The sequence below is a fragment of the Taurulus bubalis genome (genome assembly GCF_910589615.1).
Source record: "Taurulus bubalis genome assembly, chromosome: 8".
In the NCBI taxonomy this organism is placed as follows: domain Eukaryota; kingdom Metazoa; phylum Chordata; class Actinopteri; order Perciformes; family Cottidae; genus Taurulus; species Taurulus bubalis.
The window spans coordinates 4,086,873-4,113,676 of NC_136596.1; the positions used below are offsets into that span (position 1 = coordinate 4,086,873).

General features: G+C 46.2%; 1 protein-coding gene across 2 annotated transcripts; it reads right to left on the reverse strand.

Annotated features, from left to right (window-relative positions):
• Positions 1-148: 148 nt before the first annotated feature.
• cltcl1 (clathrin, heavy chain-like 1) lies at positions 149-26,583 on the reverse strand (the record flags this gene model as incomplete). Of its 2 annotated transcripts, XM_079222447.1 has the most annotated exons (32): positions 149-1,560; positions 1,946-2,021; positions 4,017-4,043; positions 4,400-4,621; positions 4,799-4,969; positions 5,745-5,855; positions 5,927-6,058; positions 6,149-6,298; positions 7,373-7,648; positions 8,216-8,380; positions 8,481-8,638; positions 9,417-9,609; positions 10,523-10,706; positions 10,796-10,941; positions 11,635-11,757; positions 11,837-12,071; positions 12,439-12,581; positions 12,674-12,799; positions 12,881-13,044; positions 13,174-13,354; positions 13,692-13,856; positions 13,959-14,096; positions 14,582-14,704; positions 14,877-15,029; positions 15,157-15,357; positions 16,067-16,264; positions 16,396-16,569; positions 16,664-16,777; positions 16,963-17,124; positions 18,186-18,454; positions 19,852-20,059; positions 26,542-26,583. In XM_079222447.1, 32 exons carry the CDS (start codon positions 26,581-26,583, stop codon positions 1,436-1,438), a joined length of 5,055 nt encoding a protein of 1,684 aa, XP_079078573.1. In that variant the 3' UTR covers positions 149-1,435. The 2 variants fall into 2 exon arrangements, with proteins under 2 accessions (XP_079078573.1, XP_079078574.1); XM_079222448.1 differs by lacking the exon at positions 4,017-4,043.
• Between the last annotated feature and the right edge of the window lie 221 nt (positions 26,584-26,804).

Here is a 26,804-nt window from a genome sequence, read left to right on the forward strand (position 1 = left end):
GACTTGACAGGGAATGGAAATAAGGGTGCACGCGGGCATAAACGGCGCGCGCACCCTGCTTGGACACCGACAGGAAGTAAACAAATCAGCTGAACTGTCACCGGTTGGAGCAGCTTCGCCTCAACACGTTGCCATTTATTAACCCTGCTGTTTGTTTTGTTTTTTTTTGCGTTTGGTCATTTTCTTACAAAAATCATTATGCTTTATATGACTACAACATACACACACACACACACACACATACACCGAGAGATAGGCACACACACACTATAGGCAGTACACACCATGATATTTGACTCCTTTGATCAGTTAGGTTTCAATACATCTTAAATTATACAGTTTTCAGTACATAGTTTTCTTGTTGTTGAACCAACTAAAGCGTCTCCATCTCCTCAAGTCTGTCTTAGCTTCGTCACCGCTTCCCGTTATGGTAATACTGGAGATATACTTGAGTGGAACATGACAATTGTGCTCCTGGTTGCAGCATTATAGTTTGGCAGCACATGCACACACTACAGCATATTTTTCTTTAAATGTATTTTTTTATTATTATTATTATAATTATATTTATTTCATCTTTCTTTCTTTCCGTCACAAGCATCCTGAAACTCCAGATCCCAAAAAACCTCTGACCCAGCGAAAAAGTGTTTGCTTTTGCCGGCTGCGAGGGGACGGACATTTCATCGAGTGTCTCTTGGTTTTGGTGACGTGTCCCTTTCAAAGCCTTTAGAGGCAACACGCACATGCACACGCATGCACGCACACACACACACACACACACACGCACACACAGAACCGTAACCTCGTTACAAACAAGTCTTCTTAACTGGTACAGCAAACACTTTGTACCTGTTGTGAAAGGACAAACAAGAACTATTGCACAGTCACCGTCTTTCCAATCAGAGCATGAGACAGTTGTGGAATTAAACATTTGAGTCCGTTTTTTCTTTCCCCCCCCCCCCTCCTCAAAAGTGTGTAAAGCCGTACGCAGCAGTGCTTTTACAACTCCTCGGTAACAAAGTCTCTTTCTCATCAGTGCCGCATCTCTGGGGGGAAAAAATGAAATAAAAAAAAAGCTGCTCTATGGTTAATAAAGTCTACATGGAACAGCAGGACAGAGGGGTCAGGGGTCACTAATGCTGTCCTTGTTTTGTTAAATTCTCTAGGAGCGGAGAGGGGACTTCATGCCGAGTAGATCAGTGATGCAGCTTTAACGTCCAGGAGGGGGAAAGGGAGGAGGGCAGCAGAGGTGAAGAGTTTCTATTGCAGTTTCAGGGGCGTCTCGTCGGGGTCGACGACCCGGTTGAGTTTCAAGGTGTCGACCCGGAGCAGCACGGTCCAGTGTGGTTCAGGTCCAAGGGGTGTGGGGGTGTGTGTGTGTGTGGGGGAGGGAAGAGAGATGGGAGAGAGGGGGCTGGGGGGGAGAGAGGGTCTTTTAGGTGTTGTAGGCGTACACGGGCTGAGCCGGGAAGCCCGCGGGGGCGGCGGGGTAGCCGTAGCCGGGGTACGCCGGCTGGGGAGTCACCGGGACCGGAGAGGGGGGCAACATCAGCTGCTGACCTGGTCACACACACACAGAATATAGACGGTGAATAAATGAAACTGAACAAGTTTCATAAGTTTGTAAAACCCCAAAAAAAGTTTGTCTGTCAGCTTTTGAGTCTCAAAATATATTTTCTTCCAAAAAACCACTAGTGTGGCCAAAAGTCTGACTACAACAAGCTACTTTCAATTAAGTTGGGCTGAAAATAAAAGTTGTCATTATGTATTATTTGATGCAGCTTTGTTCACTGATGTGTTTTCTATAGTGCATGTAACGGTTTACAACCTGGAATCTGAGCTTTGCCTTCATCCAATCTGGATATCTTTAGTTAATGTTGGATTTTAATACCGACAGACATCTTCGTCCCGTCTCTCAGGGCAACGCGCTGCCGGAAAAACCTACCAAACACTATCGTCTGAGGCTCCGTCACCTCCTCTTCGGTTTTCCTTTGGCTGTCCGCCTCGTCCAGCTTGTCCACCTGAGGGCAACAGAGACAAGGGGACGCGTGAGACGGGGACACACGGGGACACACACACACACACACACACACACACACACACACACACACACACACACACACACACACACACAGCATATACTTTGCAGGCGTTAGCTGTCACAAAAAAAAGAGAAAAAAAAAAATCTAAATGGAAGATTAAATTGCTGTTGCCAGTGTGTTATTTTTATTACAACATATTTGACAAAAAAAAAGGGTGACTGGTTAACTCTGTAGACGTATCATACCCACTTCCTCAGAGACAGAACTACACACAGCAGTGCAGGGTTACCTTAGAGCATTTCTATCGCAGCTTCCAGGACGAATGTTAAGTCAACAACCAAAAGGCCGTTCACCCCACCACCAAAAACAACAACTAAGCAACCACTCCACCCCTAGTGGTGCGAAACCATGCTGAGACTTATAGCACTGGGAAATTACATTTAACAAAAACCCCAAAGCAATGTCTCGGTCCAAATATGATGTCTTTATTTTACAGGGACAGTATAGAGTTAGCTATAAGCCAATTTGTATCTGTAGTGCCTGATTCATACCAACGAGCTCCCTGCAGGAAGCTCAAATAAACAACAACCTACAACCACATCATGGTTAGACACCACTGGCTGGGAGGAGTTGTGTGAACTGACCCTTTCAGAGTAAAACTACAGCAGGATTGCAGGTTAAAGAAATATTAAAGTGTGTATTAAATGAAGGAGAAGCTATTCATGCCTACATATGCCGACGCTACGACGCTACGTTTCCACAGTCTCATGTCAATAACTATGAGTCACGACTTCCACATGCACCCCGTCAGCAGCGCCCCCTCCTGGCAGACTTCCACCACGCCCACAGGTTAAGCTCATCCTCGCCAGTGTTTGCACAGTGAGCTGGTCAGAGTCTATTCTAGACACTAACCTAAAGAGATTGTCAGGCGGGTGAGGGTGCTTCAACTGTGCAGAAAGCAATAAGAAAAATAAGAAAAAGGTTTCGGGGTGAATTAAAACAATGGTTCTGCTAAATCAGTGTGTAAAGAAAGTAGCATTTTGTAGAATACTCATAGAAATGGATGTGATTTTAATATGTATGTATAACAAAGACTTTGTTTGGCTTATGCCACCTTTTGTATTGCCAAGAGAAGCTGGTGACCTCCGTGACCTTCACTCGTGTTTCGTAGCCAACAGATAAAAGGTCTGAAACTAAAACGTGTTAACCAGCAGCTGGAAACATGGGGCTGCATCTAACAACTTTAAGAGTGGCTCGAACTCCTGGTCTTTGGAGAGAGAGAGAAAAGAAAATATAAAACACTACATTGTACCTAAACTGAAATAATCTGGATTAAAAACAAATAAATGCCACTTGACACAAGATGCAGCCCCAGGAGAGAGGAGTTAGAGGGTGAGAGGGATCTGTTAGGTCAGGACAGACAACACGGTGTGCAGGCTTTGGCTCCAGCCGCCAACACGGCGGTTCAAGTTAAAGGGACTCTCGACCGGGCCGAGACTTCTTGTTTGGACTGCGTTCTCTACCTCCTGGATACGGTGAAGATCTGGGAGGTTTGTTCAACCGTCAGTCAGGAAGTTTATGAAAACACTTCATAATTTTAAAATTCATCAACCTCAACAAGGCTCCCCGGGAAGATCATTTAGAGAACTGCCTCGGGGGCCGACAAACTCGAAATGTGTTGGTGCCCGAAGCGAAAGTCTGCACGAACCACCACGGCTCTCCGAGGCCGCAGCGAGTCGGGCTCGAGGCTACGGTCCATGCTTCGAGGCTCGAGGCTACGGTCCATGCTTCGAGGCTCGAGGCTACGGTCCATGCTTCGAGGCTCGAGGCTACGGTCCATGCTTCGAGGCTCGAGGCTACGGTCCATGCTTCGAGGCTCGAGGCTCCGCAAAACCTCAGGGGTGAGTTGCCACGACAGAAAAAAACCCACACAGGACAGGACACTTAGGAGAAATGAAAAAGAGGGCCAGAGACCGTCACCTTGGCTGCAAACTCATCAACCTGGAAGAGAAGCCAAAGAGATGACCTCAAGTGACCTCACATGTCTGCATTTTTTTAGACCAGAAGGAGTTCACTGCGAAAGAAAATACTGAACTAGCATTACTTAAAAAGGCCTGAACTAAAACTCCCCGTATGACCAGTTTTTTTTAAATACCTCCAGGAGACTATTGTCTACCTCTCCCCTGTCGGGACAGGCTGCTACAGGAAAATAAACAATGTAAGAAAACGAAAATACACAAGCTTCAGAACACAGTAAAAATGCCCAATTTCCCCCTAACGCAATATAATAACTAATCCAACTTTTTAACGTTCAAACAGAAACTGACTTTGCATTGTGCTCCCGGTGGAGCGCTCACCTTGGTCAGGTACTCTCTCATGACCTGGATGAAGTACGGCATGGCGAAGTCCATGATGTCGTGCCTCCAGGCCAGCTCCAGCACCACGTCGGGGTGCAGCAGGTCGTAGGAGGCGAACAGGCAGGCGGCGAAGCACTCCTTCCTGCCCTCCTCCAGGAACCACTGGAGCAGAGTCTCCGCCAGCTCGGCATCCTTGGACTCGGCGGCGTAGAGCATGGCGTCCTGGGAAAAAGGCAGAGCGCGTTTAATTAATCCTTAAAGCCCTCGTCCACGTTTTAGAAGTCGTCTAAACCATCGTTTTGTCTGCAGAGGCATCTCTGTATATAAACGGACAAACAGCACCATCTGTAGGAAAAAGGCGGTACATGCGAGAGCTCGGCAACCCTTTTGTCGTCTTGCCTTGTAGAGCTTGTCCTTCTTGCAGAGCTCCACGCTCTGTCTCCAGCGGTTGTTGCCCTTGTAAAGGTAAGCGGCGATGCGCCGGAACTCGATCAGCTCGTGTTTCTCCAACCTCTGCGCCAGGCCAATGGTGTCGAAGTTGTCATAGGCGTCGATGGATGCTCTTAGGCCCTGTGGATGACGCACAGCATCACGTCACGGACCAAAAAAAGGTGAGAAGGAGGACGCCTGAACCTCAGCAGTACCACCTAGTGATGGCAGAAGCCGGGTATATTTCATAGACTGTGTATAAGAAGTGGGCGTAGTCATGTGACGTCATCATGAAGTGACTTAAACTTGCATTCTTTCACCCACTGGTTTCTGGACTGCCGATTTGAAGCCTGGAGTTCGTTATCTTGGTCATTGACATCTTGGTTTTTACAACCAAAAGGAACAGAAGAGGGCGGAGCTAAGTACAACCGAACACTAACCAAAATCTTTCTTTTTAGGCGACCAAATATGTTACAATTAATGAACACTGCGAAAGGGTTTAAGTTGTAAGACGAAAGCACGGACGTGGTAACGACCTGTCAATCACCTTGTAGCCCCGCCCTAAAGCATATCCTGCTTTATGGTCTGTTTGACTCTAAATGGACGATCATTTACAAAATCAACACCATGCTGTATTGAAGAAGACTTGAAACTAGAAATTGAGACATAAACTAATGTTTACCGTGGTAATAAATCAAGAGAGAAGTCGTCATCTTTTCATACACTTCAACACAATCTGACAGGCGTCGCCCCCTGCTGGCCAGTACAGAGACTGCAAGTTTAAGGCACTTCCCTGTTAGCTTCACTCGGCAGAACCAGAGATCTCTGCCGGGTATAATTATGAATTTACCAATTTAGTGTTTCAAAAGTGCCCCTCAAATCTACACTATGGGCAAGATAATTATGTCTGAGAGACCTGGTAGTCTTCCTCCTCCGTCAGCAGGTTGTTGAGGGCTTCGTTGACCGACTTGTTGTTGTGATTCTGGACGGACCTCAGGTAAGGCTTGACCACCTCCAGCTGGTTCACCTGGTTGAGCAAAAACAACCATCAGCGTGCACCCGGGCGTAAAGAGGAACCCAGAGGCTTTGACTAGTTACCTTGCTGAAGAAGGCGACGGCTCGGCTGTGGTCCAGCCGCGGGGACAGGATGGTCAGCAGGTCGTTCAGTAACAGGGGTTTGTATTCCAGGTAGAAGAAAAGAGATTTGTAGTACAACTCCAGATTGGCGACCTGAGGGGCGAAACAGCGACGATACGTTGAAAAATGCCACAAAACGGCAAACGGTGTTTAGGAAACGATCCGTCACGAACACTCGCTCACCTTAGCAATGATGTCCTTGAACGGCCCTTCCTTCCACGCGTCCGTGGCGTGAGACATCATCGTGATGGCGGCGTTGTCAAACTCCTCGTATTTGTCGTAGAGGAAAACCAGCTCCGCCCATAGATGAGCCTGCTCTGCCGCACGAAGGACCTGGTGAGCACACAGAACCAACGACGTCAAACCCTCGGTCCAGACTCTAGATTTAGTTTTGGGGGTAAAACGTGACATTGTGCCTTGTTTGCATTTCTTTGAACCAATCACAATGGTCTTGGAGGACACTTTTGAGAACCGCTTTCACACTCAAAGAAACATTTAGGCCTAATATTTAAGATGTTTTTGAATTGCATACACAAAATCCATCCATTTGGATTACACAGTTTAACATAAACACACTAATAACCTTAATGTGATGCATATTTCCTAGTCAAACATAAATGAAACTAGTAAGAATGAAATGTATGTGTTGATACTAATGAACCCAAAGTGTTTTAAGTGTATATAAGTGAACATACTTTAAAAAAGAAAGGAAATGTCTTGGTGTTATTAATCCTAAGTATTGATCAATCACCAACAAGCTGACACATATTGACCAATGCAGGGACAACATTGTACTTGGTAAAAAACAATATATATATATCCTTTCAAATCTTGACTGCAAGCTTTCAAGGATAAAAGAAAAATGGCGGAACAGTCGCCATTGTATCACGACATTGAATTGGTGACATCCTCATCTTGGGATTGACCGGATGTCACTCCCGACACAGACACTAGGTGGCGGTATAACGGTGGTTTTCAGATTGCACTACCTACTAACTATCTCAGAGGGAAATATTGCACTTTTTAGGAAGACTCTTTACACTCCTTTTCATTCATAATCTCTGTCCATCGGCTGATTGTGAGTGTTCACTTTAAATTAACCAACCAGACGCTGCACAGTTTCCTTAAGCCAATCACATCGTTGCTGTCAAACTTTAAAATAGGTTCTCCTCTCTGCTGCTGTCAGTTGTGCTTTCAGCTCAAAACCGTCGACTTCACCTCAGGCTCCTCCAATCAGCATCAGTCATGCTCCTCCTTCATCAACAGATTGCAGCAACTCCCAGTGCCTGGACTCCAGGGGGTTCTGCCTCATCAGACCTCAGCATCACCACCCCTTGATTATCCTATTTCAGGGTCCAATCGCCAAAGACTTTGCACTATTCAAATGTTACGCATAAGTAATGCTACCTTTGGGATGTTGACTCTGGACCAGAAGAGTTCCAGGTGCTCCCTCATCTTCTGGGGTTTGAACTTGGAGTAGAGGATGGCGAGCTCGGTGAACATGCCCATGTGGGCGCGCTCCAGACCCAGCGCGGCCTCCAGCAGCGCGATGAGCTCCTCGAAGTACCCGCGGTCCTGGTAGTAGCTGATCAGGTCCTCCAGCTCGTCGGCGTGGATCACTATGTGGAGGCCGCAGATCTGTGCCAGCCGGAACTCCTCGCCGTCCACGCAGGCGAAGCACACCTGAAGGTCGGGTAAGGAGGGAGAGAGAGGATAGAGAGAGAGATTTTGTATGAATGAGAATCTACAACTATGCTAGATTGAATATAAAAGCTGCTTAGCATTCAAAAAGTGCATCTGTGTTTCAAACCAGGCTCCGGTTCTGACAAGCAGCCGATGCGGAAGAGTCTTAAAACTTGCATTCTCTCCACTGACCAGAAGGGGGCGACTTCGCCAAATGAAAAAAGGAAGTCTGATTGTATAGAAGTCTATGAGAAAATGACTTCTCTCTTGATGTATTCCCTCAGTAAACATTGTAAACATGAGTTTATGTCTCAATCTCTAGTTTCAAATCTTATTCAAAACAGCATGATGTTCATTTAGTGAATTATGGTCCATTGAGAGTAGAAATAGGCGGGGCTACCTTGTGATTGACAGGTCGCTGCCGCTACCAGAGCCCTATTGGGCATCTCTATAATTGTGCCATCTTTTTTATAATTTTTTTTGTGCTCAAATTAGACACGCCCAGACATGATCAGATACCAATTCATCTTAGAATCAAAAGGTGTATTTTTTCATGTGCCCTGTTACCTCCTTCCACGTCCGCGTGCTGTTGGCTTTGCGGGCGCTGTCCACGGCCGCCTGGTACTCCCCGAGGTGGACCAGCGTCGACGCGAGGCGGGCAAAGTTGGACACGTTGTTGTACAAGAGCTTGGCCGCCTCGTGCATCCCCTCGTCATAACAGCGGTCGCCCACCTGCAGAGGGACAGGAAACACGTTACAGGAAACACGTTATAAGCTCCGCGACGGCGGCGCAGACCTCTGAGTCCTCGCGTCCGCGGTGCGCTTCCTTCACCTGCTGTATGTGAGCGTTGTTGGGCCCGCTCACGAACTCCTCCAGCTCGGCCAGGCGGTTCGTTTTCGCCAAGGCGAAGATGAGCTCCGTCTCCACGTACGACTCTCGCGCTTTCTTACGAGCCATCTGGAGGAACTTGACCAAGTCTTCCCAGTTATCTGCAACGACAACGACAAGGTTCATAGACAATTTGACCAATGGGTTTCCATGACCAAACATTTTGTAAATAAAGTGAGTAAATGTAGTATTTAAACTAACAATGAGAATACAAAGCATACAGTAAACCTTAAATGACACAAATGAGACAATAGTTTGATTAAAAGAATAAACATGTATATAGATGCCTGTATGTATGCCTGCTTATATTTTGAGCGTCTTTCTTTTAAAAGCATATTCATTATTTCAAACTCAGCGTAAATAAACGACATGAACACATGAATATAACAGATTTACATGACTTTTACAACACTTTTTGGACTTTTTTTTTGGACTGGAGTCCTGGTAAAGTCCAGAACCATTTTAAAATTCCATGACTTTTCCAGGTTTTCCATGACCGTAAGAACCCTGCAAAATGACACCTTTAATATCACCTCACATGAACCCTGCAAGAGAGGCAACCGGCCATGTTGTTAAAAGATGGAATGCGTTGAAATTTAAAATCGGATCAATCATAAACGTGGCTCTCTGAAATTAATAGTTTTACACCTTGAGAGAAAACCACTTATTCGTTAAGGATATGGCCACCCTTCATGGATTATTTGGGGAAATCTCCCATGGCACCAAATTGAGAGTCTCTTTTTAATCTGGTATCAATATGTGTTTGAATACCGGATGCTGCCCTGTGTCTCTCAATGTGTATTTAGTTATATCCTTTTACTGCCATTGTTTATTGGACTTTCAGCTGGAGTGTGTTTGGAAAAAGCGACAGAGGCCTACCGTTCTTGCTGGCCGCGTTGACCACCTCCATGTACGCCGAGGGGTCGACGGCCTTGATGTACGAGTCGATGGCCTCCTTCACCAGGTCCCTCTGCAGCTGCGCTCGGGCCAACTGGCTCCACACCGCCGGCTCGTTGCAGCGCTCGGCGAACTCGTAGGCGCGGTCCAAGTTCCCTATGTGCTCGATCAATACCTGAGGATCGGAGAGAGCGGGACAGGACCGGCGCCCTCACAGTGAGACACAACAAACGGCCGGAGAGACAAGCAAGTTTGGAAGAAGAGTTGGAAGACAGACGCAGGACGGCATCCCAAAATATGAGAGAAGATGAATGGTTATGGATGCTGATTTATTATTTATATATTTTCTAGAGTGTGAGTGAGTGAGTGTGAGATCCTCTACTCTTAAAAAGTTCAAACAAAATGACTCCTTTCATTAAGAAAAACTTTTGCTAGAGTGAGGTCACCATAAAAATAACTGATGGACATATAAGTGGAACTTTTTACATTCACGTTATACTACCAAATGTCAAATATAACTAATTGAGTACCGTAAAAGTCGGGTTACAAGCCGCTCCTACCTCCGGTCAGTGTCTCTGCTGTAGCAAGCTAGGAGCAGCACTGCCGCCAGCTAGCGCCGCCAGCTAGCGCTAGCTAGGCGCAGCGCTGCCGCCAGCTAGCGCTAGCTAGGAGTGTCGAGTCTGGTCCCGCTACCTTCGGTGGTTTTCGGGGAGCTAGCGGAAGTTAGCGGAGAGCTAGCGGAAGTTAGCGGAGAGCTAGCGGAAGTTAGCGGAGAGCTAGCGGAAGTTAGCGGAGAGCTAGCGGAAGTTAGCGGAGAGCTTGCGGAAGTTAGCGGAGAGCTTGCGGAAGTTAGCGGAGAGCTTGCGGAAGTTAGCGGAGAGCTAGCGGAGAGCTAGCAGGAGCGCCAGCTGGCTACAGCGGGGAGCTAACGGGGACACTGACCGAAGGTAGTAGCGGCTCGTAACCCGACTTTTACGGTACTCTGATCAGGACTCTGCTTTAGCAGAAACTATTTTTTTCTTATAAATAATTGTGTCAGTGCAGCCGGAGCGGTCATCGTTTAAAATAATAATAATTTTAAATCTCACCTGTATGGCTGAGGTGTTGACGTCAAACTTCTTGAAAATGGCGAAGGCTTCCTCAAAGAGCTCGTTGCTGATGGCGATGTTGGCGATGTCCGGAGCGTCGTAGTTGTCCAGCTTGTTGATGTACTCCATCACGCGAGTGCGGTCGGCCTTGATGGCCGTCAGAATGAGCAGGTTCTGGAGGTTTCTGGGGGAGAAATACGGAGAAATATATATTTTTTTAAAGAGAAGGGATTGTGGTGAAATCATGGTACGAGGATCAGAGTCGTGCCGCACCTGTGTTCACTGAAGACGGAGTTGTCGAGTACGATCTTCTCCAGCAGCTCGATCAGCTCGTTGGGCAGGTCCGCGGTCATGAAGGCCTTCACCGTGACGGACACCTCCTCTGGGTCCTGGGTCTCCGACAGCGCCGTCTGCACCACCTGCGGTGAGAAGGGAACACACAAGTAGGAAGTCAGAAACTTCCAGTCGGAGTCCATTTCTGTCCCACAAGGGATCATCTACACCGAAGTATTGGACCTCGAGGTAACTGTGTGTTCCTTTTTGTGGCCAGAAAAGTATGTTCCCAAACCGCAAAGGGTACCGTTTGACTTTTCCTTATTAATTAATATTATTTAAAGTACATCTGGATGTAACATATTGCAAATACAATGTGCCAGTCAATATTTTCATTATGATATAATATATATTACCGGAAGTAAATGAAATGCAACATACACACAAACAAAAGTGGCAAGGTGTTAAATGTTTATACATATCTGACGGATTCCCACTAAAAATAAATATTGGATCTGTTTTTTTTAATGACTTATTTAAATTATGTGAAAATGCAAAGGATTCGGCTTCCTTTGAAAAGTTGTATTCATCTTGTGAATGAATAAGCATATATATATATATATATATATATAATTATTTTTAATACCCAGTACAATTAAAAAAGGTCTTTTTTTTAAGCATAAAAAGGTAAAAAAAAAAGTTTTTAAGGTAAAACATTGTCACCAGAAATAAGACTGCTCTCTAAAAAAATATAAGGTACAAACCCAAGGTAGTTGTACCCTTAAATACTAATTTAGTGCATTACTCCTGAGAGCGTGCATCGCTTCAGGACACCTGACCTGGTCGATGAGTTGTCTCCTGAAGGGGTTGTTTTCTTCCAACACGTTCGCCCACAGCTCTGCATCTTTCCGCCGCACCAGATAGCGAGCCTCGCTCTTGAATAAAGAGTTATCGTTGCACACCTGAGAAGAAGAAGAAGAAGTGATTAAATCCGCCGTACTTGGAACGACGCAAGCGATCCTCCACAGGATGGATACGCACCTTGATGAGATCCAGGTCGCACTGTCCTCTCTCGTAGGCCACGCAGGCCAGGTGGGGGTCCCTCTTCTCGCAGTACTTCCCGACCACGGCGCTGTCGTAGAACGTGTTCTCCTTCAGGAAGCGCTCGGGCGTGTTGTTGCTGTCGATGTAGATCTTGGCCAGGGCGTTGTGGGTGGCCGGCTCCTCGCATCCGTCGTGGGTACGGGACTCCAGCCACGGGAGCAGGAGCTTCAACCTGAACAAAAATGCAGCATTTAAGAAGAATCTTCGGCGTTGATGTAGTGCAACAAACACGACACTAGGGGGCAGTGTGGCGCATTCAGCAGCGTCATGCTGTACTGGAAGCGTTCATGTTTGAAAGTTCTATGAATCCTAGATGACCGGCACTTATATTCTGTGTCGCGGATACACGCTTGCAACAGACAAACGCACTTGTTGTGCCTTGCAGCGTAAACGCAGCCACTACATCTTGTTAAAGAGGGTTTAATTATTAAAAAGAAGTGTCGTCCAGCATCCAATAAGACGCGCAGGAGCAACTGTGCAGGGTGACTTTATCATTTAAAAAACAGAAGCAGTGCAGGTGGTTCATCTCTTGGCCTCACCTGTTCCTCTTCTCCACCTCCTCCACCAGCTCGTCGGTGGAGAACTGCCCTCGGACGACCATGATCAGGTTCTTGATGACGTCCTCGGCACAGTCCACGTCCAACAGACCGCCGATCACCACCGGCAGACGACTGGGATTCACCTGCGCGACGCGAATACAAAAAGAAAAGATGTCAGCACTCGAGCTTTGACGACTACGTGCTCACCAGATGCGTGTGAAGTCGTGGTTCTTACTTTCTGCACGTAGATCTCGATGTATTTCTGCAGGCTGTTGCGGTAGAGGTAGAGCACCAGGTCGTGGACGAAGTCGAAGCGATCGCACACGATGATGAGAGGAAGCTGGTCCGTTAGCTTGGCCTCCTGCGAACGGAAAGGAACGATTGCTGCTGAATGAACACAATCATGAACACTCTTGACACTGGGGATCTTCTCTTTTTTCACCTTGAGGAAGTTTTTCACCCTCTCCGGGTCGTAGCAGTTGCTCTCCCTGCAGATCCTCTCCACCTCCTTGATCTGGCCCGTTTTGCAGGCGGCCTGGATGTACTTGAAGTGGACGTCGGGCTCCTGGCTGAAATTCACAATCGACCCAAGGAAGTAAAACAAGCCTTGAATAGAGATGAACGAGAGTGGGGGAGGGGGGAGAAAACGGCACAAAAAGAAAAGTCAGCTCAATCTATGCCGACCTGAAGCCAAAATGTAACACATTCACCCCCGAACCCCACGGTGACGCCTACCCTCGTAGCTCTTGAAGGACTCGAAGAGCTCCACTAACGACTGAGTGCCCAGCTGCTCGTGATACTTGGACGCTACCTGGACGCACAGCTGCAGATTCTGCCGGATGTTGGCCGACAACATGGCCCTCAGACACTCCACCGAGTCCTCCACCGACAGAGAGCCGAAGAAGTTCACCAGCCACTGAGAGGAGGAGGAGGAGGAGTCAGAAAAAGGAAAAGTGAGGCCGGGCTCAAAAGGTATTTTCAATTAAAAAAGGTACAGGGTTCATACACATTTTGTCCAATGGATTGCATGACTTTAAACCAAATTTCCATGACCAAACATTGAGTGAAATCTGGGTGTAAACAGTAAAAAGTGAGTAAATGTAGTATTTAAACTAACAATGAGAATACAAAGCATACAGTAAACCTTAAATGACTCAAATGAATGAGACAATAGTTTGATTAAAAGACCATTTTAAAACTCCAGGACTTTTCCAAGTTTTCCATGAGCGTGGGAACCCTGCAGGTAGATGTACCTCTGGGTTGAGCAGGTGCGTGTGCACCACGGCTCGCTTGATGTCGTACGGGTCGGTGTAGTGCTCCAGAGCCCTCTGCAGAAGCCCCGCCTTCTCGCACAGCTGGGCAACGTGGGGGCGGTCATAGTGGGTGAACATCTGGTTGCCCAGGATCGCATCTGCTACCTGAAAAAATGAATACAAAAATAAATCCACGCACGAACAACACACGCATTTGTGAGTTTGATAAAAAAAAGGCGTCGCGGCTTTTCCGTCTCGAGCGCTCACCTGGGGCGCGTGCATGAGGTTCATCTCGAGCAGCCGCGTCTGCAGGTGTCCCTCGGCTGGGCGGTTGTTCTTCAGGGCGTCCAGCAGGAAGGAGGTGCACTGCTGGATCAGGTTGCCCTCCATGAACACGTCGACGATCTGCCAAGGGGCAAAAAAAAAGAAGAAGAAGAGAGGAATGAAGAGAAGCCACAAAGCGAGAGGGAAATAGTGCGATTTTATTTTAATTTGTGTAATTCCTACCACCTGTGAACCATGATAGAGTTAGCATGCACGGAGAGATTAATAGCTGCACGCCATTAGCAACCAGAGGCCCAGGCGGCCAGATGTTCCAGCTTTTCTTATTCAACAGCTTCTGTGAAATATGGGCGGTGACCTCGAGGGGCCCCGAGTCCTCCGGTTGGAGATTACGGACTGAGCAGAGCGATGATGTGGTTTTTTATTTTGTTTTAAGAAGAAAAAAAAAAAAGGGGAGGAGGGGGGTGTCACTGACTCAGTGGATTCCTGGCACATCTGGAATAACACAGACGGAGGCTCCCACACTTTGTGTGTGTTTGCGTGAGGGAGTGACCGCGCCGGCACCGCCGTCTACCTCCAAGTGAACGTGCGGCGCTCGCGTGCGTTACCTGGTTGGTGTTGGCCAGCGGCTCCTCGTCCTGCACCAGCATCTGGGCGAACTGCAGGCCCTGGTCCGGGTTGACGCGCATCACATTCCTCAGCAGAAACACCCAGTCCGGGGTGTAGCCCACCTACAAAAGCGCCGTGGACGAAGCAATTCAGCAAAAGTCACTCAACGGCACCTCGTGTTACGTTCTGTACTGGATATGCAAACTTTGCGACAACCGTTCCACCACAGTATGTTTCCACATGTTAATCGAATAAATGTGTTGGAGGATAAAAGGCCGTTTCAGCCGCTTTTACCTTTTTAGCGTACAGCACGATCTTCTGGAACTGGCCGGTCTCGGCGAAGCACTGGATGACCTTGTTGGGGACGTTAGCTCTGAGGTACACGCTAAGAGCCAGGGTGGGGTCCGAGGCCTTCACCAGGTCCCCCAGCTCCTCCGAGCACTCCAGCTGCAACACACACACACACACACACACACACACACACACACACACACACACACAGTCAGATGACACGAACGCGGTGAGCAGCATGTACGGGTAACGTTAGGTCTAATCCGCCCCAACCCAGACCTACCTTGTCCTCCTTCAGCCATTTCTCCAGCAGCTGCTTGCGCCCCTGCTGCAGGACGGGCCGGCACAGCTCCAGAGACTCAAACTTGTTGAGCTGGCCCTGGTCCAGCAGAATACCGAAGTACTGTAAGAGCGGCGAGGCCTGGCCCGGCTGGGCCGGGACGCTCTGGAACTTACGGATGGTCTCGGCCGTCCGCAGGATACCCTGAGCGGAGGAAGGGCGGCCAGGAACAGTTACGGTGAATCACAGCGGCGATAACGGACATTATTTCTAAAATTGTCACCAGACAAACATTTTACTTTTTGATCCACGTTAAAAAAAAAAAAAAAGCGCCAGTGTGCAGCATTCAGGCTGATCTGTTGGCAGAAATGCAAAGTAGTATTCATAACTCAAGCTTTGTTAATATTCCCTTCTGCACAAGCCCCGTAAAGAAACAAGTTCAGTATGTTATGCTTTATAAACGAGGGTTGAATATCCTGTAATCTATTTGATTTGGCTGCAAAATATATACCGGTATATAGAATTTTTGAGACCTCCATTTTCTAAAGCATCTCAAAGCGAATTGGCCAGCTTTGTATTGTAAATACATGTAAATAGTGTTTTTTTAAATCACTGAACTATTTGTTAAAGCTTCAGAGCTTTAAAGCTTGTGATTTCGTTAGCCTAGCATATCTAGAGAGAGCGGGTCCTCTTGCACAGCTACAGTAGCCCAGAGCGGACAAACCAAACACCTTTTCTAGCGTTCCCCGAAAGTTAGAGTTAGCGGAGGAGGCATTCAGTTGGTTGCAATCTGCAACCTCGCCACCAGATGCCGCCTAATCCTACACTGTCCCTTTATGTGCATGAAAAGCACCTTTTCTGACTTTTTGCCAGGGCATCTGGTGCACATTTAGCTGCGTAGACACGGGCATACCTTGGGTGCCGACGCAGCGATCTTCGCGGCCTCTGAGTAACTTCCCTGGGCAAACAGAGTGTTGAACTTCCTGGCAAAGATCTCCTCAGCCCCGGCCAGGTTGGACCTCACGGCCATCCTCAAGGCCAGATCGGGGTTCTGCAGGACGTTGGTGGCATAGTTGACGATGTTTTCCTCCTCAACGCACACCGACAACACCTGGAAAGAAAACAGGCGTCAATACCGAGGGTCGACAATCAAGCATTCATCTTTAACGTCATGAGCAGAGCGATTATTTATGTTGTATAAACCATGTGAAGAAAAATAATTACTCATGGCTTGATCCTCACCTGTCCCTTCTTGTTGACCCCGATAATTCCCGAGGTGGCTTCATGAGGAGCGGTTACGAAGATGGTCTCCGCACTGATTCGGTTCATGTAGATGCACACTCCAGACTCCAGGTCATACAGGTGAATGTAACCGTACTTTGTGATCAGGTATATCACACCGTGCTTATTCCCAATCTGGGGGGGAATGATCAGACAGATGTTATCTGCAGTCACCCCTTTAACCACAAAACTATGAAGTAGCGGAGGCGGCGAAGGAGTCCTTCCTCACCTGCATAGCTACAGGAAAGTCTGTCTGGGCCTCCGGGGGGAAGAACACATCCACTGCTTTCTTAGCAAATGGCTGGTTTCCAGTAGCTGGCTGACCGACTTCAATGATGTGCAACTGGAAAAAGAAAGCCCACGTAAAGACCTGACCACAGGAGGTGGGCAGCCAACCACAGCACAGCAAATGCAAACACAAAAAGGGGAGTCAATGCGCCATTTTGGAGGCAGAAAGGCAGAAATAAGGTTGTTTCCTTGCTCAGAGACTAAAGACATGAGATCCGTGTCTTCAGTCCAGAGGCTCACCTTTCCCCCGGCCTGTGAGCGCACTGCAAAACAGAAGAGCGTGGAGGGTTTGGCATTTCCCTCCACTTTGAACTCCCCGAAGGCGGCGGCGTGGCCCTCGATGGGCTGGGACACTTTCCTGTCAACGGAATACAGCTGCATGGCTCCGACCACTCGGTTTTGCTGCAGGGCAGAAAAACGAGAACAAAAAAGAGGGGGAGAAAGCTTGGATGCGTTCAAGTCATCACCACTACAAAGAGAGCAGTTTTAGATTTGAGGGAAATACGCTTATTCCCTCGCGTGCAAAGAGTTGGACAAGGAGATCGATATTCAGCTTTTCTTTTTTCCCGTACCTTTGAACCCAACCTCCGGTTCTGAAGTGTGAAGACGAAGGGGAAGTGCCATAAACCTGCATTCTTTCTAATGGCCAGCAGGTGGCGACTTCTCCGGTTGCAAAAAGAAGTTTGACTATAGAAGTCTATGAGAAAATTACTTTACTTCTCTCTTGATTTATTATCACTGGAAACAAAAACGTTAACCCTTTCGTTGCGTTTTTAGTTCAGGAAAGTTAACCGGAACATCTTTGGTCAGTGTTCGGTTCTACTAGCCAAGATGGTGACGGCCTAAAAAACAAAGATGGCGACGGCCAAAATGACGAAGGCCATAATCCGACAGGTGATGAGGTTCACTTTATACACAGTCCATCTAGTACATTCTTTATGGTAAGCTCGGGTCCAGCTACATTTATTTACCATACAGACTTTTGTCAAGTAAGCAAATAAATGTACTTTCCAAAAAACTATTCCTTTCAGATGAAAACAATGGGTGAATGTCTGAATCTCTTCTTCCTCCTCCTTTTTCCAGTATGCAACCAATAAAATCATTCTTGACGCCATCGTGTCATTAATGTCGCCACAGTTACCAGCTAAACATTTGTTCAGCCCCTTTCTGGTTTCGTGATTAGTCTTCAGTCGAGGCTAACTCACACTTAAACTACACCATTTAAAAAAAAAGAGAAGCTCAGTTTCCTCCAGGCTGGTATTTCTGCATGTATCCACACTGGAAAGTGTTTTTTTGTTTGTTTGTATGTTTTTTGGTGTGAAAATGCAGGATTATTGTGGGCGGAGAGACAAAAAAAAGAAAGACCTCAGAGTGGCCTTTCATGTCGGATGACGCTGCAGATAAGGGATCAGAGAGGGAGAGCTAATGCTAATTCTAAGGCGCGAGTCGACATGTTTTCATACCTGTGCAGAAATCCCGATCAGCAGCAGCCACTTCTGCTGCTCGTCCGTTCTGTAGTTGATGATCTGACAGCCGGCCAGACTGGCGTGCCGATCGAACACCTTGGCGGGCTGGGAGTCCCCCTCCATGCTCCAGTGGAAGACGGCCGTGTCCGTCACCAAGGCGACGGTGTTTACCGAGATCCACTTCCAGAACATGACCTCCTCCGTCATGGTGTGCGCCTTCACCTTGCTCTTCATCTCGATGTTGAAGATCTGCAGCATCTTGGCGGCTGAGCGAGGCGAGGAGGCGGAGAGCAGACATGAGACGGAGCGCCCGCGGGAAAACACTTCCTTATCTTAAACATTGTTTTGGATGAATAATGAAATGAAAATAAACATTTCAACAGGCATGTACATGACTTTGAGATTTATGGAGGGGTATATCTATATATATATATATATATATATATATATATATATATATATATATATATATATATATATATATAGATATATAGATATATATAGAGATAGATAATATATATATATATATATATATATATATATATATATATATATATATAGAGAGAGAGAGAGAGAGAGAATATATATATATGTGGAGATAATATAAATACATATATATAATATATATGTATATCTATATATATTTACATATAATATTTATAATATCTCCACATATAAATCACCTAAGAGAGGAGCAACATTTTGTGTATTACTGATTTTCCATGTACCAAATTATTAAAATAAATAAATAATTAAAATAAATAAATAAAATATATATATATATATATATATATATATATATATATATATATATATATATATATATATATATATATATATATATATATATATATGCTGCATCTAGCCACACAAAGGTTTGCTTGTATTTGCATGTTTCTTTTCCGCAATCCGTCTCTATAAATGTCTGCCGTCGCCTCGATACACTACAGTTGGAAAGGAATGTTCTTGACCACCACAAACCAAATGACCATTTACCATACACAAATATCTCCAATTGAAGTGAACGGAATCGTTGCTCACGAGATATGAGCCATGCTCGGGGCTTGTTGTTGTTTATATCCACAGTACTGATGATTATTTATCAAAAATAGTCATATTTGATCTTCCAAGTTTGACTAAACTTGGAGAAATGGCGTCTCGCCGAGTCGTAATAATGTTTCTGAGCTCCAGACCAGCAAAGAAACTCCTTTTACAAACAAACAAACAAACGAGGAACGAAACAAACGGGTGAGGAAATGAGTGATTGGGGTGAACGGCATCAGCACAGACAGCCGTGATGATTTATATATCATCACGACAGAGCAGACAGACAGAAAGCCACTCACCGTCTGAGAGAGGACAGGAAGCAAGGGGGAGACAAGCAGAGCGTCAATCAGGTAAGAACAGGTAAGGTGGGGGTCAGAGAAGCATTAGTGGCGGAAAAATCAATTTGCACGACCGATTTAGTACATCCGGGGCAATAAAACGCTACATATTCACAGCGTCAGTCACTGCATGACCCACAGCAACGCCAGTAAATCTGTGAGAACCAGGGGGAGCGAGGCCGTGCCAACGCCACACCGACTTCACCCCGGGGATTTGGAACGCCAATAATAACCTCGGCGCAAAGCCACCGACGACACCGGCCGCTCTCCCCGCTCACCTTTCAGGGCGATGACCTTGCTGGCCGGGTTCATGATGGCGCTGTCGGCGGAGATGGGCCTCCGGATGGGGTTGGTGGGGTCGGACATGTCCACGATCACCACCTGGTTCTGATCGCCCACCTTCTCCCGGATGCAGATGAACTTGTCCGACTCCATGGTCAGATAGCTGAACCCGATGTTGGCCGGGTTCACGCCCATGTTCTGCAACTGGGAGAAGAAGAAGAAGAAACACATGAGTCTTTACCAAGAGTGGATGACGTAACCACTACATTATTTAGCATTTAAAAGAGCAGTCAGTGGATAAATGTAGAATTTTGAGAGAGTATTACAGTTTTTACAACAAATACTTGCATGTATCGGCTTACAGTGACTATTATACATTCAATTCTAAATAGGGAGAGCTACCTAATAGTCATTAGAAAAGGATGAGCCGGTATTTGACACGGAGTTCGAACCAAAACATGTTAAATTAATGAATTGGACTTTATAATAAGTCACCGCTTGCCAGATCCAGACTGATTAATCACTGTACATGTTTATGTTTATCTACACTTCACATATTACATAATTTGCATTGTTGCACTCTCCTATTGTTTGCTATTGTTTGTTTATACCTCACACACTTAAAAGACACATACGTACTTGCACTTTTGCACTTCTTCTGTTTAAGTTTAATTTAATTCCTAAATTAATACTCTGTTCTTTTTTTTTTCATCCCAGCTATTTTTATTAGTAATATTATTGTATACATCTTTCATCCCTGCAGTTTTTATATCTTAAAAAGCAAGAACTAGTAGAGGAAAATTGCTACTTAACAGAGCTTTAAGGCCTCTGAAAGGAGTCCCGTCTCCACCGGGAGAACAACAACAACAACAACAAGGAAAAGAGCAGTGGGTGAAACAGAAATGGCAGCAGCTGACATTTGCCTTGCATGAGGGGGGGGGGGGGGGAGGGGGGGCAGCCCGGACCAAAGCTGTGTTTCTATTTAAAATAGCAGCAGGTTCTGCTCCAGTTTTTCCAGGGAAATTCTTAAATGTTTTTTTCCCAGACATGGAGGGCTGGTGCTGCGTGGAGCCGGGGACAAGCGAGGCACAGCTGCTAATATCCTGCTGAATCTTACTCAAGTATTTTGAGAACGAAAGAGTCTGATGATGGATGTTTTGCGTCTCCCTCTCGTAACCATCATCATCATCATCATCATCATCATCATCACGTCTCTATTGAAAAGCACGCCGTCGCTCTCCTTCAGTGAACCGCCCTGTGATTGCAGCCCGACGCTGCACTTAGTCGTCGGTATGCGAGCCGGCCGCTTGGGTTTTAATTACCAATCTGGAACCAAATTAACGAAAATCAGGAGTGGAGAACCACCAAAAAAACAATGCATACGTTTAAATCTACTTTTTTTCCAGCAAAATCCCGATACGGCAGTTTTCCTGCCGTGTGAAATCTTAGCAGAACGCTCCTCATTGGTCCACGGCGGCCGGACAGAGGAATTATTGTGCAGATTTGTCAAACTGACCAGACCAAAAACATGACCCCCCCACACACACACAACCCCCCCCCCGCTGACGCCTGAACTGACGGCATTATGCGGTCTGAGGCAAGCGGAAAGGAATCTCATCACAAGGACTGTACTATCTTTCCGTTGGCAGGTTGGAGCAGGAGGGCAACGTCCCGACCGCTGGGCCATTTAAAGAGCGTCATCTACATAACAGGAAGGATGCGGCAGGAAGGATGTCATCATCATCATCATCATCATCATCAGTGGGGGGCCAGATGGGGTCTCGATGAATGAAGCCATTTCATGTCATCTTTTTATTGTGCCGCAAACGTCCGCTGCAGAATGTGTTTCTTCCAACATCAGCCGAGCGCTGAAGAGGAGCAGCTGATCGCCGGAAAACTAAACAACATTTTTGTTGTTGATTGCTTACAAAAAAAAAAAAACACACCAACTCAGAAGCCTTCAGCTTATAAAATGTGAGGAATTCCTGTTTTCTTTTCCCCTCTCCGTTCATCATAATATTAATACTTGGATTTTGCACAGCTGAACAAACAAAATGAACCAGTTAAAGACTTTATCTTGCTCTGTGAAACTGAGATGGCCATTTTTTCTACATATTTGTATAAAGATAATTGGCAGATTAATCAATGAGAATAATAGTTCAATTGTGGTACGTTTTACATACGACTTACATCCTAAAAAGCACTTAAACACTTCTTCAAGTCGGCTTTTAACCTTGAACCACTTTGCTTCGCATTTGCCCGTTTCTGTAATGTACGTTTCTTAAATATTTATCTCTTTTTTTAACACCTTCGTAAAGGGTAAGTTTGTAAAAAGGTACTGTCTAAATAAAATGATGGTGATTATGATTATTATACTATACACACACACACACATACATACATACATACATACACATATATATATATATACATACACATATATATATATATATATATATATATATATATATATATATATATATATATATATATATATATATATATATATATATATATATATATATATATATATACATACACACACACACACACACGAGATAAAGGCCTCTTGAAAAGGCCAAGAAGAAAGAAGGCCTGAGGGAGGACAGGAGCCATATGCTGCATATCCTACAGACTGCCAGAACTATCAGAGCGAGGGAGGGGAGGGAAACCACAATAAAGATAGCGGGTGGGAAACCACAATAAAGATAGCGGGTGGGGAGGAGGGGGAGATAAGGAGTGAAAGGAGGAGCTCGAGACGCAGCCCAGCAAAAAACGAAAAAGGGAGGAAGGTTGGTGCTGGGAGTGATGAATGTACCTGGTATGAGATATGAAGAAGGGAGGGGATGAGAGTCTGAACAGCACCGTTCCAGTAACAGGCCTTTGGCTATCTTCAGCTCAGGGTGGGGCAACTGACTCACCAGAAGATCCCCCTTCTTCCCAGTAGAACATTCCAGACTAAAGAAATCTCACTTCAGCTCCATAAACTACCTCGACACAGATTCCTAGAAGTCCTCTTCCCTCACCAGCCGAGATTAACAATCACACGAGCGTAACGTCGCAGTAAACAATGGGCAGCAGCAGGACTTGGCCGATGACACAGCGCTGACGCTATTTTCGGTGAGTCATAGGCCGGGGTGGATGCGATGCCGAGGCACTGACACGGCGCATCGGCAGCAGCTGACGGGGGTTCGGGTTCACGGAGGAGGGGAGGATTACGCAAGTGCAATTTAAAAAGAGAGGCCTGCAGCAAAAAGCGGCACTGCTACTTTTCTTACAGCAGCCGTAGGTACAGGGCCGTGTGTGTGTGTGTGTGTGTGCGTAGCTGTAGAGGTTGTGTGGTTTCAGCCCAGCAGACTAAAAAGGGGGAAGCTGATAACTGTCACACATGCAATAAACCCTCTCTCAAGTCAGGTGGTAAAGCACCAGCTCCTCGTTTATCACAACATGTGGCGACTAAGCGGAGCATGAATTCTACTCACAGAACTGCAGGCCATGTTGGCGCCGCCATACGGGGTTTGCCAACAAGAATAACCTCAAAGAATAAAGCTAATCGCTGAGGAGATCCTTCAGCTGCGGATGTATTTGACTGAATTTGGAAGCGCTTAAGCTACCAGAACAATAGAGCAATGTTGATTCTTTTCTTAATGAATTGTCTTTTTTTTTTCCTTCTCACAAAATAATCAAACAGAATCGACAAGAGTATCGATAAGGAACTGAACCAGCATCCATGAAGAGTACTAGTATGGATAAAAGCCTACCGATACCCATCCCCAGTGATTATATGTCAGTGGTTGAGTTGACAGCTCGTTTCTGCTGCCCTCAAGTGGCCAAAAAACACAATGGAGAAAGACGTGAAAAGCAATAATCACGTTTAGTTTTAGTTTTCTTTTATAGATTTGGACATATTTTAAGGTTAATCCCGTTTCTCCTGCGTCAGTAAGACATGTGTTGCCATGTACCGGGTTGTAGGTCCTCTGGATGCGAATAGATAACGTTTGGGACACTGTTCATGCCAAAAACCAAATATCGTAGCTACCGGGGTAATAGTTATGATGCGTATCTTAATAGACGGAACAATGAGTCCAATCAACTTGAAAACAGTCTGTAAAAACCACCAGTACAGTCCAGTTCTTGCAGGATTCACACTGCAGAGACACACCATGTGCACGTTTTTTTCCGCGCGAGTGACTGCTCTTTTCGGGAGTCGGTGATCTGGTGACTGAAAACAGACGCTCGCCCTCAGCCGCCTGCAGCGCCGCAGACCTGACTCAACTAGACAGGACAATGTTCAGGCTCCAGAATCTGGAGGCCAGAGGGACACAAGCACGGGGCGACGAAGAGGAGAGACGACTTCACACAGATGCCGGCGCCTCATCTTGAAATATGGGTCCTGTAAATACCAGGCCGAGGGAGAGAGAGAGAAAGAAAAAAAACAAAAGCTAAACAACTTGAGGCCCAAATTCCAAGCATTTTTTTTGACTCTGCTGGAGCCACCTAGATTCACAGAGGGATACGACGAGGGGGCCGAGCTGGGATTTCACGGTATAGGTGGAACATAAAAGCAGCAGGCGAGCTGCTTATCACCGTCTCGAGGCGGTGTGTGTGTGTGTGTGTGTGTGTGTGTGTGTGTAGGGGGGGTTTCTTAGGAGATGTGCAAAGGCAAGCGATGTGCACTCATAACCCAGACATTGCCAGGTTCCGAGCTGCCCGCCTCCATCAACAAAGCAACAACAGGCCTGTGTGTGTGTGTGTGTGTGTGTGTTGCCCTCCTCCATCAACAAAGCAACAATAGGCCTGACAGAGAGGAGAGGAGCCCGGTGGCCTGCAAGCTCTCTTGGCCTGCACCGTTTTTCTTTCTTTCTTTTTTGGAGGATAAAGAAAGAAAGGATCTCTGGCTGACGAAAGCGGGGCTACCGGCCAGAGGAAAGGGAAGCACACACACACACACACACACACACACAGAGAGAGAGAGAGGGGGGCGCTCTCTGTATTTATTTATTTATTTTCTTGTGAAAGGCCATTTCACTGCCTGCGGTTACCATAACAACTGGCTACGGACGAGGGGGTGCGTCACAAAACTTTTTCTCCGGGCACTCGGGGGGCTGCGGGACAAACATCAAACCAGCCAGAGGTTTTTAAAAAGAAAAAGGAAAGAGGGAGGGAGGGGTGTGGGGGGGCATAGTGGAAATAGTTTCCTCCACACATGACCAAAATAAGTGGCTGTTTGTTTTTCCCCTCTGTGTTCACAGATCGTAACAAGAGGGGCATTTTGTGTGTATTTGTGTGGGGTTTTATTTTGGGGGTTTTGGGTTTTCCCACTCAGGCAAGGCTTTGCAACTCTTGTCATGTTGATGCTGCACAAGATGCTCCTCTGGCATGAAAGTATACACAACCAGAGGAGCAGGGAGACGCGTCACAACAACAGACAAGAAAACAACCAGACACCACCTTGAATGGAGTGCCAGAAACTACACACGTGTGTGTGTGTGTGTGTGTGTATATATATATATATATATATATATATATATATATATTATAAATAGTCCACATGTGAAAATCTTTCCATAAGTATTCAAGCATCCTTGCACTATTACCAGTGTTTTATGTTAATATGCATACTGTGTGTGTGTATACAGACATACATACACACATATCACATATATACACACTTTTGTATACATACACATACTTTTGTATCAATATTTATATACACATGTACTCCAGAGTTAAATGTACATGCTCACCTTTGTTGTCCTTGTTATTTTTTGTGTTAAATATATCTTAAAAAATGTTCTTGTTCTCTTCTGCTCTGTAGCACTTTGAGATTGCTCAAATATAAAGTGCAATACAAATACAATGTATTATTATTATTGTTTTTTGTGTGTCTATTGTCTAATTCCTTGTATGTATGCGCAGCCATTCAAGCCGATTCTGATATGGATGCTGTGATATGAAACTTTACGTTCATACATAAGGGGGTTGGGTTATTGCGACATCAAGACCGGTGTTTTGGGGTTTTTCTTTTTTTTAACCAGCTGGCATTGCAGTTGACTGATGCGGATTTTCGGAACTTATTCCACTGTTGTAAAAAAAAAATAATAATAAATAAGCCTCTTCCGCCTCTGCGCAACTTCTCCTCGACGCTGCTTGCTTCTCCTGAAGAGTTTCTCGTCGTCGTTGTGGCTGAAGGTTACAACGCGAGTTGAACATGGTCGCTGCAGGACATGACAACAACACGGGGCAGCGCCAACAGCTGAGCGCAGGACGCCGCACATTGCGCCGCACATTGCGCCGCAGCGGATTGAACGTGACAGCGGCGTTTTTCCACTTGAACTGGGGCGGTGGAACTGCGGCGTATCCACACACACACAAACACACAAACACACAAACGCACGCGCGCCGGTGCGCATTGGCGCTGCTGCTGTATACAATCTAACTGTTCCATTTTTTTTTTTTTAACAAGTCATCATCTGGCCGGGGCAGAAGAAAACTAGGCCTGTAGCTATATTGAGCTGCAGCCCTGGAGCCCTATTTCAGAATCCATTTAAATGCGACATGTGCGCACGCGTGTGTGTGCGTATGTGTGTGTGCGCGCGCGCGGCACATGCTGCGCAAAAATTAAGGCATGAGCTCAAATGTATTTTTATAAAGCTTTTTTTTTTCCTCTCTCTCTCGCTGCTTACCTGCAGATGTTCCTGAAACCGTATCGGCAGTATCTGAGCCATGTCTGCAGGGTTTGTCTCGCTCCGAGGAGTCCGCGAGGAAGGAGAAGGGGGGAAGGGGGAGAGCAGCAGGAGGAAGAGGAGGAGGAGGAGGAGTGGAGGTGGTCTTGCTCCGTTCGTGCCCCCTCAGAAACAACGACCCCCAAAAAAGTCGGACACGATGCGCGCAGCGGCTTGTAGTCTGCGTTGGTATCGCACGAATCCAGCGACTGCTCCCATTCAGG